General features: G+C 42.7%; 1 protein-coding gene across 1 annotated transcript in view; it reads left to right on the forward strand.

The window, feature by feature from the left end:
* Positions 1-14,535: 14,535 nt before the first annotated feature.
* The window catches only part of chst11 (carbohydrate (chondroitin 4) sulfotransferase 11), a 100,262-nt gene continuing 99,267 nt past the window's right edge, over positions 14,536-15,530 (forward strand). Inside the window, exon 1 of the mRNA XM_026146709.2 lies at positions 14,536-14,736. Coding sequence (XP_026002494.1) covers positions 14,619-14,736 — 118 coding nt within the window. The 5' untranslated portion in view covers positions 14,536-14,618. The remainder of the gene's footprint in view (positions 14,737-15,530) is intronic.

Below are 15,530 nucleotides of genomic sequence, written 5' to 3' on the forward strand. Positions count from 1 at the left end.
TCAGATCCAAGGGTTCAACTCACCTCAATCAAATGAGCCAAATCATAACAACAGTCAACTCAAGGTGCTACCCTACAATAATACAGAGAAAACCCCAACAATCAAACAACAACCAAGCAATTGGCAAAAGTGGGAAGGAAAAACTCCATTTTAACAGGAAGAAACATCCGGCACAACCAGGCTCAGGGAGGGGCGGGGCCATCCGCCTGCAGCCAGTCGGAGGTGAGGGGGAGGAAGACAGGATAAAAGACGCGCTGTGGAAGAGAGCTGGAGATGAATAACAATAATAAAAACTAATGATTAAATGCAGAGAGGTGTGTAAACACATAGTGAGAGAAAAAAGGTGAGCGAACAAGAAGTGCATTATGGGAAGCCTAGTACAGCACAGTCTAGGCCTAGTGGTGTAACTTGGGCTACATCCACACTAGCCTGGATAAATTTGAAAACGTCGTTTACGTCTGAAAACGCTCCGCGTCCACACCAGCGTTTTCAGTCGTCTTCACAGAGTTGTGCGTCCACTTTGAAACGGCCGTAAACACTTACATTCTAGTCCTGCGCATGAAGAAGAAGATTCGACACAAGAAGATTCGACCTGCCTCATTTCTGTCTGCCGTTTATTTACTCTCCGGCTCTTTGAAACGTGGCGGCAGAATGTTGAGGAAAAGCACCGAGTTCTTTAAATGGACTCACAATGAGGTGGAGTTGTTGCTGCGAGTAACACAAAAGTACAACGTTGCAAAAGCGAGTGAGAATTAAAGAATTTGTAGCATGTACAAACTGATGTTAATCTTTAATAGGGCTGTCAAAATTGAGAGCAAACAAAACAACTGCTGTATGATGCCCTCCGCTATTTTAGTTTAATTGGTCACATGACTGCATCACATGACTAAAATGTGTCATTGTTTTCGAAAGTCTGCATTTTTTCGAGAGTTTTCGAGAGCGTTTTGAAAACGCTGCGTTTTTCTTCGGGAAAAACGGCGTCTCAGTGTGGATGGGAGGCCAAAAAGGAGAGGAAACGAGTGTGGATGTAGCCTAAGGGAGGGTGTATTGTGACCGGATCCAGCCCTAACTACTGTAAACTTGATCAAATAGGAAAGTTTGAAGCCTAATCTTAAATCTAATCTCCCGAATCTAAGCTGGTTTCACAGAACAGGGGCCTTAAAGCAACAGGCTCTATCTCACAGTCTACCCTAGCAACCACACAGTACCTTCTATAATTACTATTCCCAAATATCAGTCATTATATGACTACTATAAGGCATAGATTGCTCTCCTTTTATTCATATTTGTGCATCCCCACGTTCCTTTGTATGCATCCAGCATTAACTCCTGCTGCGCTCCCAGTAGTTAGAGGACACTTCACCAACTGCACCTCATAATTACTGCTAATCTGGTCAATGAATGCACTCTTTGCCACAGCCCAGCTCAGATAATTATCATATTAATGGGCTTCATGGTAATGGGATGATGTGTGAGCAGCTCTCGACACGAGTGGAAATGAGATGAAGGGACAAGAGCTGGGACTGTTGAGAAGGACAAATGCTTAGGCCGTTTAAATATTTAATTTCTCTCCTTCAAGTTGCTCTCTGACTGTTTTCCTCTCCTCTTAATCATTCAGGAAGCTGCAGCGTTGGGGAAAAAGGTGCTTGTCTTTGACCTCATGGCCACCACTCCAAGAGGCACCAGGGGCGAGTGTTCAGTTTTTTGAACCAGAGCTATGGTGATAAATATTAAGTCCTGTCCTTTCCTTGCCTTGGCTTTCCTTTAAAATTGGGAGCTTTGTTTTTCAGGATTGACAGCATTAGGAAATTTGAACAAGCGGCATCACTGCTGGGAGAGGCCAAGACTCTACAAAATATGGTTGGATGTTTAACCAAGAGGGAATGTTTGTGAAACAGAATATGTTTTGGTTTTAAATGGTAAAATGAATTATTTCACCCCATTTGTCATTCAATTATAGATAAGCACTAGATTTGTTAATCGTGCAAACATTCCAACTTCACATGAAATACAAGCACTTGAGTTCTTGTATAACCATGTGTAAGTCCAAATGCAAATATCCAACTCTTGATTCATTTCAGTGGGACACACCTGGGTGCAGTTTAGAGCTGAAGAGGGCGCTGCAGAGCTGTGGAGTCACTGTCCTCAGTGCTCATGGAGAGATTGCAGCACCTCATACTGTCACGGTATCTGTTAAAATACATTCGATCTTTGATAGAATCACTGCAGAGAAATCATCAGTAAATACAAATGATGTGCTGTTTAACAACAACAACAAAACAAACAAGCAGACAAAACCCGGGATGGTTTCTGACATTTGTCACAATGTTATTATTACATGCTCAGTGCCTAATAAGATTTCTCATACTTTCAAATATCTGTTGACAGTAATGAATTGAATTGTGTGTGAAGTTGAAAAATATCTATATTTGAAAAGTGAGTTTTGAGAGATTTTTGCATTTACATCCATGCACTGGTAATATGTTTGGAGCACCCTCCAGTGGCCACTAGATGAACTGCAGCACAGAAAGATTGTCTGTAGCATTAATGTGCTGACTATTTATTGCTGGGAAGCCAATTACCTCACTGGTTGTCAATATTAGTCATTTCTATTAAAATATAAAACTTCTGTTATAATCTAAGCTGCTTTCACAATTTCCAATTCCCAATAGTTTAAGGTGCAGATATGGATGTGAGAAAAAGCCACCTGACAGCAGACCTCAGTATCTTGGCATACAGAGACAGAGAGGTCAACTAACATCTCTACAGAAAAAAACATCTAAAATCTATTGACCATCACCTTAAAATACCTTTCCTTCTGTCGCCAGTCCAGCCTCACTCCCCGGGTCGAACCCTGGTGGTGGGCGGGTCTGTTGAGGGATTGGAGCGTGCTGGCTTCCTGTCGGGTCTCAGACTGGCGGTCACCGTCCTGCTGCAGCCTGGCCTCCTCCCAGGCTGAATGGCTGAATAAGATCTGAACTATCCGACTGGTGGAGGAGTGGACTTCCTTTATCACTGTTCTCTCACTGAGGTATATGACGATAACAATATGATAATTTTCTGTATAACAACACATCATCAAAACTTTCAACGCCTCTCCTTGTCTCTTAGGTAGAGCAGACTTTGGATGTCTTTTAGGGTATGGTAATTTCTTTTTAACTTATTAGAGTTCAGTTTTATTAATAGCAGCAAATCACAACAGTCACATCAAGGCACTTTATATTTTAAGGTAAAGACCCTACAACAATACAGAGAAACGGAATATCAATTATAGGTTATATTATAATAAAATTGCTTAAGATCCTAAAAATAGTCCTTCTAACAGTTTGAGGGATGTTTATCTGGTTTTTTTTAGAGAATTTTACACAGCAGACATGTAATCAACCCAAATTATGGCCTAAATACATCCAAGGTTTAATATCTGCAAAGAACAAATAATGGTGGAAAGTAACTGAGCAATCAAGTACTCGAGTACTGTACTGCACTACAACAGTGACTGCATGGTGTAGTGATTAGCACATTTTCTTTGTATGTGAAAAAGTCCCTTGTTCAAAACTGGAGGAGACACAATCCAGCCTTAGAGCGTCAGAAGCTTGTGCGCTGCGAGTGCTGGTCCCGAGCCAGAATCAATTCAATCCAGTTTTCTTCATATAACCTAAAATAAAATCAGCAGTCACATTAAGGTGATTTATATTGGGTCAGAAGGACATACTGCGATACTGTCAAATCAGAAAACTACTGTAAAATCTAATAAATGTATTTAGCCTCAGAGTGAAGAGGGACATGTGATTTTACTGTTAGAAACACTGAGTTTGCCCAATCACCAATTTTTACACTTTCTTGCTTTAAAGACATTAAGAAGGGGTGTGACGCTTTCCTCTGATGATAGAAACTTGGTAGTAAAAAGTACGGCGTCTGCTATTTCAGGCTATTTGGTCAGTGTACAGTGGATTTCAGATACTGGCTTGGATTTATATAGTGTTGTTCTCTTGTTGCTGACCACTCAGAGCACTTTGGACCACAAACCCCCATACAATGCTGTGCATACTTGAAGAACTTTATCTTTTTAACATCCACGGCCAGCTTAGAATCATCAGGTAACCTAACAGGTGTCTCTGGACTGCGAGGTGGTGGGAATACCCGGGGGAAACCTGGGTATTTCCACCACCGCTGTGTCTCAGGCAATCGGTGGTTAAATGGATGAATGGATCCTTTTTTGTTAATGGCTGCTGTTCAGATTCAGCATTATTATCGACTGGTTTGGGTTTGATCCCGTACAAAAAGACAGACATAAAATTGTTAGCATTTTATCAGAACTTTTGAGAAACTTTTCATCAAATAACCTTTTAAAAGTCCCCAAAAACAAAAATGTCCACTAAAGCAAAGAGCAAGGATTAGATAAGGTCCCCAAACTTAATGTTCTCACCCATTAATCACCTCGAGATCTCTGAGATTTATCTTCTGCCCCTTTGTCACCACAAGGCTGGAAACAACAACACTTGAATAATAAAATGTACATAAAAGTAATATATTAGTCACAGAGGCTATTTCTATACAGACTCAGTTACTCAGTTTGATGATATTTGTTAAAATGTGCTTACATATTTGTAATACACACCCATGCACAATATTTTAAGATTCATAGATTAAAAACGTCTTTAAATAATTCTTTAGGTCACTGGTTTGACACCAAACCCTAAAAATGAGCTTCTCAGTCCTACTCCAGTACCCAGTTCACTCTTGGCATACAGCTTGATGTCATCCATGTACAGGAGGTGGCTGACAACTGCTCCGTTCCGTAGTCGGTATCCGTAGCCAGTCTTGTTAATGATCTCACTGAGGGGGTTCAGGCCTATGCAGAACAGCAGTGGGGACAGAGCATCTCCTTGGTAGATCCGCACTTGATGGTGACTTGTGCTATGGGCTTGAGGTTGGCCTCCAGTGTTGTCCACCTACAACTGCAAAGCTCTCCAGCAAGTAGTGCGGTGCTCTGAACGGATAATTGGAGGTGAGCTTCCCTCCCTCCAAGACATCTACAGGAAGCGCTGCCTGAGGAAAGCGGGGAGGATCATCAAGGACTGCAGTCACCCCAGCCATAAACTGTTCAGACTACTTCCATCAGGAAGGAGGTTCTGCAGCATCCGGTCCCGTACCAGCAGACTGAGAGACAGCTTCTTCCACCAGGCCATCAGACTGCTGAACATGTCATAGACACCTCAGCTTCACTACTGGAACTTCAACATTATGCACTCCACACTGTACAGTAATGCCACTGTTTTGCACATGTCTCACTCTGTATATTTTATATTTTATTATTATTATTATTATTATTATTATTTTATTTTTTATTTTTTTTACTATTTAATTTGTAAAAATGTGTATACACACACACACACACACACACACACACACACACACACACACACACACACACACACACACACACGTAGGAAAATATTTAGTATACACATCCAGAAATGCATACACTATTATATATTGTACATATATTTATTAGTTTCAGGTTGGCCATTCTTGTATTTTGCTCGTTTGTGTTGTTGTGTTTGCACATCTCTGTTGCTTGTGGGGCTCGCACACAAGAATTTCACTCGCATGTGCTGTGCCAGTGTGCCTGCACATGTGATGTGACAATAAAAGTGATTTGATTTGATTTGATTTGGTGCTGTCCAACTCTTCATACTGGAGACCCTTTCTTGGATATCTGCCACTGTGATGGTTACTGGACCCTGTTCAGGGAGGTCGCTGTGGTCTGCCCTCAGATCCACTAGCCACTGAGCATTGCCGTTATGGGTTGCATCCTTCTCCCATATGCTCTTCCAGTATTGCTCCGTCTCCAGCCTTGGTGGTGCTGTTCTCTTATTGTTCCCTTGCCACTGAGAGTACACCTTTGCTGGTTCTGTGGAGAACAGCTGGTTTATTCTCCTGCCTTCTATCTCTCTGGTGTACCTCCTCAAGCGGCTGGCCAAGGCTGTGAGTCTTTGCTTGGCAGTTTCCAAGGCCTCAGGTATGGACAGCTTGCTGTATTTCTTATGCACCTTCTTTGTCGCACCTTTCTGCAACTCCGATAGTTGGCTAACCTCCCTCCGTGCTACTTTGATCTTGCCCTCTAGCCTCCTTCTCCATGGAGGGTACTGCCCCTTGTGGCTGTTCAACTTGTAGCCAAGCATCTCACTGATCACTGCTGCCGTATTGTAGATCAGCTTGTTAGTGTCGGTAATCGTGGTTGTAGGTATTGCCCGTAGTGCTGCATTAACATCATCTAGCAGACCTTCTGAGGGTACTTCACGTAATCTTGGTAACCGGGTCCAGGTTTCAAGCTTGGCCATGATCCTATTTTTCAGGTCAGTTCCTCTTGCACTCAACGATCCTTCTCCTATCGCACTTGGGGCTATGTACCCAATCTCAGGTGGGGGTGATGATATCTCTCCCCTGACCTGGTGTCCTGACTCCCCCTTGCCGTAGCATTTGTGTTGTACCTCGTCAGTCTCTAGCTGTGAGAGCAGTCCCTTCTTTCGAATGTTGGAACACTGAGCTACTAGTTGTTTCGCCGTCATTGTGGATGTTGGGTATTGAAGAATCCATAGGTCCCTCATCCTATTCATGTAACCCCTTCCGCCGGGGTTACTTGCATAGTAGCATTCCAACAACGCCCTGTTTTCATCTCTTGCCCACCGATGCCTTCTTGTTCCAGTAGCCCACTTCTCGTCAGGGTGCCCTGGTTCCTCAACACCTGACGCGGACCTTGTTGATATTACCTTCAAACAAAGGAGAGTGTCTGGGACATCCGTCCACCCGTCCACCCATGTCCATCTATTCAGTGTTCATGATTCAACTATAAGAAATTTACTGGGACAAAATAACATCTGCTGACCAAAAACAAAGGCTTGTCTCACATTTGCTTAAAAAAAAAGACTTTTGTGAAAATATCCTGTGAAGTAATGACAAAAAGTTTAACTTGGTGGAAGATTCCACTTGTTTGCAGCTAACACAGCATTTTATGCATTATAGCAGCTGTCAAACAGAATGTGACAGCGTGATGGTCTGGGGGGTTTGGGACCTCGATGACTTGCTGTAATTGTTAAAACTGTGAAATCTGCTCTCTCCTGGAAAATTCTGATAGAAAATATCTGCTCATCAGTTCGTGCCCTCAAGCTCCGGCACACTTGGATTATGTATCAGCACAACGATCTGTAACACGCTGGCAAGTCCACCTCTGAATGGTTCAAGAACAAGAGAAGAAAATTAAAGAAAAATGAAGGTTTTGGAGTGGCTTAGCCCAAGTCCAGACTTAAATCTGATTGTCTGAATAAGATATTTTGGTCTGACCTTAAACAGGCCAGTCACACTCAAAAACCCTCCACTATGGCCGAATTAATCCTGCAGAGAAGAGTGGACCTAGATTCCTCCACAGCGATCACAAACACTTAACTGCAGTTCTTGCTGTCAAAGTTGGCATAACCAGTTATTAGGTTTAAGGGGTGATTACTTTTTGAAATAAGGACAGGTAGGTTTGGATAACGTTTTTCCCTTATGTCATGAAATCATCATTTAAATACTGCATTTTGTATAAAAATGTTTGATGATCTGAAACATGCAAGTGTAACAAATATGCAAAAAAAAAAAGAAATCAGGAAGAGGACACACGTCAGCTACATGTGACATATACAGTACCTGCCTGATGCTTAGTGGATCTTTTTTCATCAAATAATACATTTGCATTGGTTTGACCACAGATGTGGTTTTCAGGCAACTTTAACACCTTCAGCTAAGTTTTATGATGTTTTCGATGTATTCCTGTAGATCGCTTTGTTAAACACACCTTCTTTATCTGTTCAAAGGCTTTCTTCATGTTGACCAACAAGCAGGTTTATGATGCTCAGTTATCTTTTGCATAATTTAGGCCATTGTTCTTGGTGGACTCACATTAATTGTACTTAACATTAATTTTGCATTAACCTGCAATATAAAGCAGTTATGCATTTTATGATGAGGTTTAAAGGCTACAGAGATGCTCACATGTTTGTCAGTCTGACCCCTACCGTAACGAAGGCCTGCAAAACAACAAAGTGTAATGTTAAATTGGTGGATCAGTCATGAAGCCAGTCAACTGCTCAGCAGTCTCTGCTGTCAGTGATCTCGGTCACGTGAGACATTGTGCTAAGTGGGTACTGCAAAGCTTCACGTGGAGATATTCATCTGATACTGGTGAAGATGGAGCATCCCAGTCAGGATGTCCACAAACGCACTAATGTCCATGAATGTGATAGCCCCTTCCTTTGGATAGATCTGGGTTGGAAACTGAGACAAGTGAGCTAATAAGCTCCTCACTCCTTAGACTTGGATCAATAACTACTACTGACTGTGTCATTATTTATACGGTGCAGCAGAAGACATCTACATGAACCAGGTCATTCTGTGAGCTGGGTACGTTAATAAAGCTGCTTCTCTCTTCTGCTTTCATTTGTTAGCAGTTGTGTATTCTTCTGGTGTCTGAAAGAACAAAATATACACGAGCAATATACTAGGAGAGTTCACAGAACCAGTACTGGGTATATTTTCTCAGAACCTCCACTATGTGCATCCTCAACAGACACAAGCACACAAATTCTGCATAAAGGTTGTGTTTGGTTCAAGACATTAGGCTGAAGTGGGTTACCATGTATCTGGGCAAATTATATACCTCTGGGAGGGGGGGTGGGGTATGTACCATGTGGGATGAACCAACCTGTATCTGCCTGACTGAAGCTGGAGTTCGGGAGTTTGACTCTAAGGGGCTCCAGCACATTAAAAACATGATAGTATCTGGCTTTATGTCATTGTGCAAGGTACCAAAGATTCCCCTCAGTGCAGCCAAGGACACCAGTAGCTACAAGGATAAAACAAGAAAGCAATTAGTTTGTTCACATGCTGGTGTGTCAGGGTAAGGTTTTCCTTCATGGATCAGTAGTACAAGTGTTCAAACCACTCAGCAAACTTCACGTTAGTAGTGACTTTAACACAGGGCAAAAAAGCGGAACGAAAGGAGCACTCTGAAAACACATCAGATCTCAATTGGGGGGGCAGAAGGGTAGTTTCTCCTCCTCAGGATGAGACCAAACCTCCTGTATGGGAAAGAAAAAGTCTGGCTACTTCCCAGGGACAAATTATTAGATTTTTTTGTCAACTCCTATTTGGGGAAGTTCATGTCAGATGAATTTATTCTACATTACATTTCATTTTGATCCAAAAAACTGGTCTAGTTTTGGCCAGTGTTACAATGATGGTCGGTAAAATGTGTGTATGTGGTAATGGCAGGATGCTGGTAAATGAGAGGGACCAGACCAGCGTGGATTAGATTTATGCCACTGGATCAGTGCAGCATGGACGCCTCTCCACTGCAGGCCTTTCTGTGCATTGTGGGAAGCTGCTGGTCATGTGACTTTATGGAGGGGAGAACGTCTTGGTACATTAAAAAAAATCTGAACATGCAGTTTGTATAAATGTGTGATTTCTACACGTCTATCAAACTGATTTTAGAAGTGAGATAAATGTTGCATGAGAAACAGTCGGTATCAGTCTTTTGGTCACAATGTGATTACGCTACTGTACCCACTGTTCTTCTCACTCCACTGTACGCAGCCTTCGGTCTGTCTGAGGAGAAAGCCTGTATGACATCTGGAAAAGCCAACACACAGCAAACACTCACACACACCTAAAAAAGGCATATTTATTGCAGGTGTACCACAGCTTTGCATGGTTGGATCTTAACAAGGTTCCAAGTAGAGCTTTCAACATGCAACCAGAAGAAATGGGAGTGTTTATTGAAAACAACACTTAAACTGAAACAGGCTGTTTTACAACTGATCCAAAGTTTAGGACCACACCTCCCAAAAAAAACCAACCTGTGATCCCCCCCCACACACACACACACACACACACACACAATAAAAATCCAAGTTCCAGCGGGCATTGTGTACTGTAGCGCTGTCCTGTTGAAAACCCAGTGGTTACCACACAGACGAGGGCCCTCAGTCATGAGGGATGCTCTCTGCATCATCTGGACATAGCCAGCAGCCGTTTGACGCCCCTGCACCTCCTGAAGCTCCGTTGTTCCACTGAAGGAAAAATCAATCCAGAAGAGCTCAACCAATGCCGAACTGCTGTGCTTCAACAGGAACATGTGATTGGTTTCCATATTATGGGCCCCAGTGCTGGAGATATCCTCCAGGGTTTTGTGGCAGCAGTGAAATGTTGTCTCACCAAAGAACAACTAGATACTGCTGTGAGCAGCCACCCCGATCAGCCCAGGTCAGTATTTTTCCACAATATTTTAAAAACCGTTTAGAAAGAACAACTTAATCTGGACGCTATTAAGGCACCAAATGACAAACTGCTGCTTCTGACACCTGCTAATAATTTTTCTTAATAATTTTTGTTATTAATCCTCTGTCTTCTGCTTGATGTGCTGTTACACTTGGTTTTGAAGAGCTGTGCTGAGAGCTCACTTTGGAGATATTACAGTGTTCATGCCCTAGAAAAGCTCTGCTGTTTGGGGTCATTGCCACAGCAGCACATTTAAATGAGTCTCCCACTTTGGATGCAGCCAGTCTGAATTATTCATAGACAATATTTAATTAAAAAACAAAAACCTGTCGCTCAAGGCAGCAGAGATTGACCCCACAGTACATGAGCCCGTAATAGTTGACATTTTCAAAAGTTAATTAATAAGACATTCAATGAAGTGGTAAATAGAGGTCACTGAGTCCGCCAGTGTCAGCTAAGACGAGGTTCGGGGAGTGATGGCTAACTACATATCACCTTGTGGACTACGGATTGATTGCTCTGCTGTAATTACTGAATGTGACTGTGTGTAATGTGAAATGTGTCACAGTGATGAACCAGTAGTAATTATGATTCGACGCAGACGTCTGTCTGTCTGAAAATGAGCCAAAACAGCTCAGTTTATTTTATACACAGGCCGAAGGTTATGTTGTAGGCTTAGATTCCATCTAAATGAGATGACATCATTGGTCTTTGCAAAAAGTGTGTTGTTGCAAAGACAAAGTGAAACATTTTCTCACTTTTATGGATTTTGCAGTGGAGTGGTGCTCACCGCTTTGACCCAGACACAACGTCTGTCTGAGGCCTTGATGCTGAGAGGAAACTGCTGAGGTTAGCTCCCCTGCTGCGCGTCACCGTCTCTTACTGCAACAGGACAGCAGGCACACGTTTGTGACCAGCTGATTAGTGGAGGTGGCAGAAAGGCTGGATGATCCTCGAGTGATGTTTTCACCTGAACCCTGACAGACAGGCGGGTGACGACTGTTAGTCTGCTGCTAACACACTCTCTCTTTTTGTGCGTCTTTTTTCTGTTTGTTTGCTTTTTTTTATGAACTGGTTGCTTTGAGTATAACTTTAAAATATAAAGTCCCACTGAAGCATTTTTTTTTTGCTTCGTTGCTTCAGGGAAGATAAGATGCTCCCTAAGGTTCTGCCTTTGAAAGCCTCTGTAAGCTTAAATTTAGTAGAATATTTTAAAGGCTGCAACATAGTGATAAGACTGGGATTTGCTGCATTTACATGGAGTAAAAGCTCTGGCTTATACTCTGTGTTTTTATTGCCTGGTACGAGCCTCGGGGGTTTTACAGACTTAATTTCATGTAATGAACTAGACGGAAGATTATGGAATTATCTAAATTAATGGTATTCTTGGTGGAAGCTAATGCTATAGCCTTTAGAGTTCCCTATTTTTACTCTTATATTCCAACTCAGCATCACAGAGCACAACATCTGCTTTAAAGCAACGGCTGAATCTTGGTGCAGGTCATTGAGTGAAGCACATAAAGTATCTCTCTGAAGAGTTCTTTCATCCCTCATCACCTCAGGTCTGCACTCTTCATTTCGATTACATTTTTAAAAAAAAGTACCTCTGTGAGCTCACAGCATGGACGTGTCCCGTGCAAGGGCATCATTTTCATTATCTTGGTGAGTTGCAGCCTGTCTCGAGTGCACAGGTTAAACATCCACTCCATGTTGTTGCACTCTATGATCATTGATGGGGTGGCTGTGGCTCAGGTGGTAGAGCAAATCAGCTACTGATCGGAAAGTCGGTGGTTCGGTCCTTGGCTTCCCCAGTCTGCATATCAAGTATCCTTGGGTAAGATACTAACCCCAAATTGCCCTCTGATGTGTTCATCGGAGCGTGGATGAATGTGAATGCAGGTTAGTTTGCACTTGTGTATAGACGTGCTGGTATGAATAGAGCGCTTTGAGTACTCCGGGAGAGTAGAAAAGCACTATATAAGAATCAGTCCATTTACCATTGATGCTGAGTGATTAGATGCAGATTTTCTATTGCTATCCCCCTGACCACCTTCTGACTGCCTCTGTGACAGACCTGCCTGCAAAAGATAGATACCCTCATTAGAACAAGTGCACAGGACTGCCTCTTTCTGGCGTGTGCTTGAAAATGCAATTAGAGCATAATTTGATCAAAGCAAAGCAGCTTCTATGACTTTGTGCAGGTCTCACAGCAAGGTGGAGATGCCATGTAGGAGTCTATTTATCACCGGCCTCTTGGTTTGGACTTGGTTTAAAGGTTTTGCCTGACCTTCTTACAGTATGCTCTTACTCCACTAGGTGGGACTGTAGCTGAATGAAGTGAATGAAGCAGCTCTGCTTGCATTTAAGTCACAAACTGAAAAGCTGTACTGGTTGATTTCATGAGAAGCACAAGTCCTCATATTATCAGCTAATGTCATTAATATATGAAACAGCGTTATATTGCTAATACAGATCTATTCATGTGTATAAGCAGTAGTTTAGCTTTGTAGCTCTTCAAGGTGGAGCCAGCTCTAATTCCACTGCACACAGCTCAGTAGTTTAGTCCAATGGTTTCCAGCCCATGGAGCCCAGGAACCTCCAAAGGGTCACAGGATGAAGCTGCTGTAACATGATGAAGAGGGCAGAGTGAAGAGTAAAAGCACATCTGTGTGCTCAGATCCATCTTTTTTCTTTGCTTTGTGAAATACTCGATCATTGAAGCCTAAAACAATCATTTACAGTGCTTCTAGTTCTCTGTCAGAAAAACAAATCAATCAGCTGAGACATGACAAAACAAACTACACACTTTGAATGCTGAATGACTGTTTTTGGATTTTTGTTATGTTTGTTCGAGCTGTTTCACATTTTGTGTTGTTATCACTGGTTCCTGTCTGGATGGTAACTTTTTAGACCTCGATAACTGGTTTGCCCAGTTTCACAGTTATACATTTGATCCTTTATTCACCCACAGGCATATGTACTCCACACATTGCTCTTGTTCTTGTCATGTTTTCCTCATCGTGTTTGGCATTTTTTGGACTGTTTAAAGGCTCCTGTGTGCTCCTCTTGTGCTTCTTTGGCACACTGTTTTCGTAAGATAGTTGCGTGTTTTAACCAAATAATTTTTATTTTGGACATTAACTCATTTGGTCCTTCTCCCTCTGAGTCATTATAGTTTTAGCCATCCAACGGCAATAGTGGAGGAAATACTCACATCTTCTGCTAAGTAAAGGTAGCAATACAATGTAAAAATAGTGGACTATAATATAAAGTAGGTCCTGCATTCGCAGCCTGTTTTAACTAAATGTATGCAAATCTTGTCAGCAAAATGTACTTGAGTAGCAATAAAAGTAAAAGATATTCACTGCAAACCAAGGTGGACCAATGTTGATGGATTTCTGCAAGACAATGAACTTGTATTTAAAAATTAGACATGACCGAAGAATAACTAATATTCTTGTTATTCTGGTGGACCTGGATGGGTCAGAGCCTTGTGCTATGATAGGCGATAGCACTAGATTCACTTTTTTGAGGCTTTGCTTTCTGTGTTTCATTTCATTCCTTATATTATTAAAGTTTTAAAATCCTAATGTGCTGTAAAGTAACAAAACTATAGTGTTCAGAGTTAGAACACTTACCTCTGCACTAATCAGACGTCAAAGTGAAAAGCAGCATAAAATGAAAAGTATACTGAACTGTAATAAAGTGTACTTGGTTACGGTGCACCACTGCAGTATAGTCGACTCAAATGTAAGCTGACGTTGTGGATGTTCAAAGGAAGTTAAAACGACTAGATGCTGTTGACTTAATTTTATGTTATGCATTTCGGAAGGAAGCACTGTACTTTTTAAACCCACAATACATCTATTTAACTAATACAGACAGTTAAGAACTGACACCCAAAGCACGCCATCGGGGTATAGGCCCAATACACAATGTTGCAAACGTTTAATCTATATCGATCTCTGTTGAGACTGGTGATATTTTTATACTTTGTTCTTATTTTAAAAGTTTCCTTGTGTTGGTCATACAGCCACGACAGACACGGCGCCATAACAACAAACAGCAGCTTGGAATTATGCTCATAAATTCAAGTGCACACGTGGACGCGCTCATTCGCTCCGAGGACGAACCACCCCTCTTTTAGCCCAGAAGTGGTACGCTCCATGTTGGATGTGTTCAGCTCATTGACCGGCGGACAATCCTCATCAGTACCGCCAGAGCCCCGGAGCCTCCGACAGACCGGCCCTTCATTCCCGCACAAAGCGCGCGGCATCCTCCAGCCTCTCCGTCCCGCCATGAAACAGACTCTGAGCGAACTGATGAGGATGAGCAGGATATGCCGGATGATATTTGCCACTTGTTTGGGATCCTTTATTCTGGTCATCTTTTATTTCCAAAGTATGTTTCAACCAGGTAGGATCTCGCTGCTCTTTCTCTCGGGTGTGTGAGTGCGTGTTGATGAATTGCATCCTGCCTGGTAACCTCCTGGCGCGCCGACACATCGATTTGTTCTGGCTGTACAGTAATGCGCCCGATAAATAATTGATACTTGCGCGATGTAAAGGCGTAAATCAACCAGAGTGAGTACGGTGGTTTAAATCGATCTTCCACGTGAGACCGGTCGCCTTGTTGCGCGTTCCGGCGTTTGCTGAGCTGCTCTTTTTTGGTTGAAGTGTTTCTTGGTTTGTGTGTATGTGTGAGTAACCTGGGGCTGGCCACTCGCTTCCCTTCAGCTGACAAGTGGCATGGTGGCAGTAGCGGTGGGGGGGCTTTTTGTCTTCACAAACGCGGCTTGGCGATAGGAACTGGTGTACGGGGCAGCACTTAGGTCTGGCACGCAGCGTGGGCTGTGGCATTATGCTCAAACCCTCCCCAGTGGTTCTCGCTGTCAGGAGAACAAGGAGTTACTTTCATGTGGAATCCATATCTAAAACGGAACTGTCTCTGGGGAGCGTTTAGGACGCGTGTCCTGTCTGGAGACCAGCAGGTAGTAATTTCTTGCACAAGAAAAGAGCTCCTCTCCATCTCAGCGGGGGCTCGGTGATAGAATTTGCATCTAATTATGTTAAATTATGTAATCTGATCTATTGCTTTGCCAAATCTCCGCTGTCTGGATGGATGGAAGGGCTGTACAGCAGCGTCTCTGTGCGCCGAAATCACACAAGTCTGCGCGTCAAGCACAGGCGCAGCGACTATTCAGGCTCAGG

The sequence above is a fragment of the Astatotilapia calliptera genome, chromosome 17 (assembly GCF_964374335.1).
Source record: "Astatotilapia calliptera chromosome 17, fAstCal68.1, whole genome shotgun sequence".
Classification (NCBI taxonomy): domain Eukaryota; kingdom Metazoa; phylum Chordata; class Actinopteri; order Cichliformes; family Cichlidae; genus Astatotilapia; species Astatotilapia calliptera.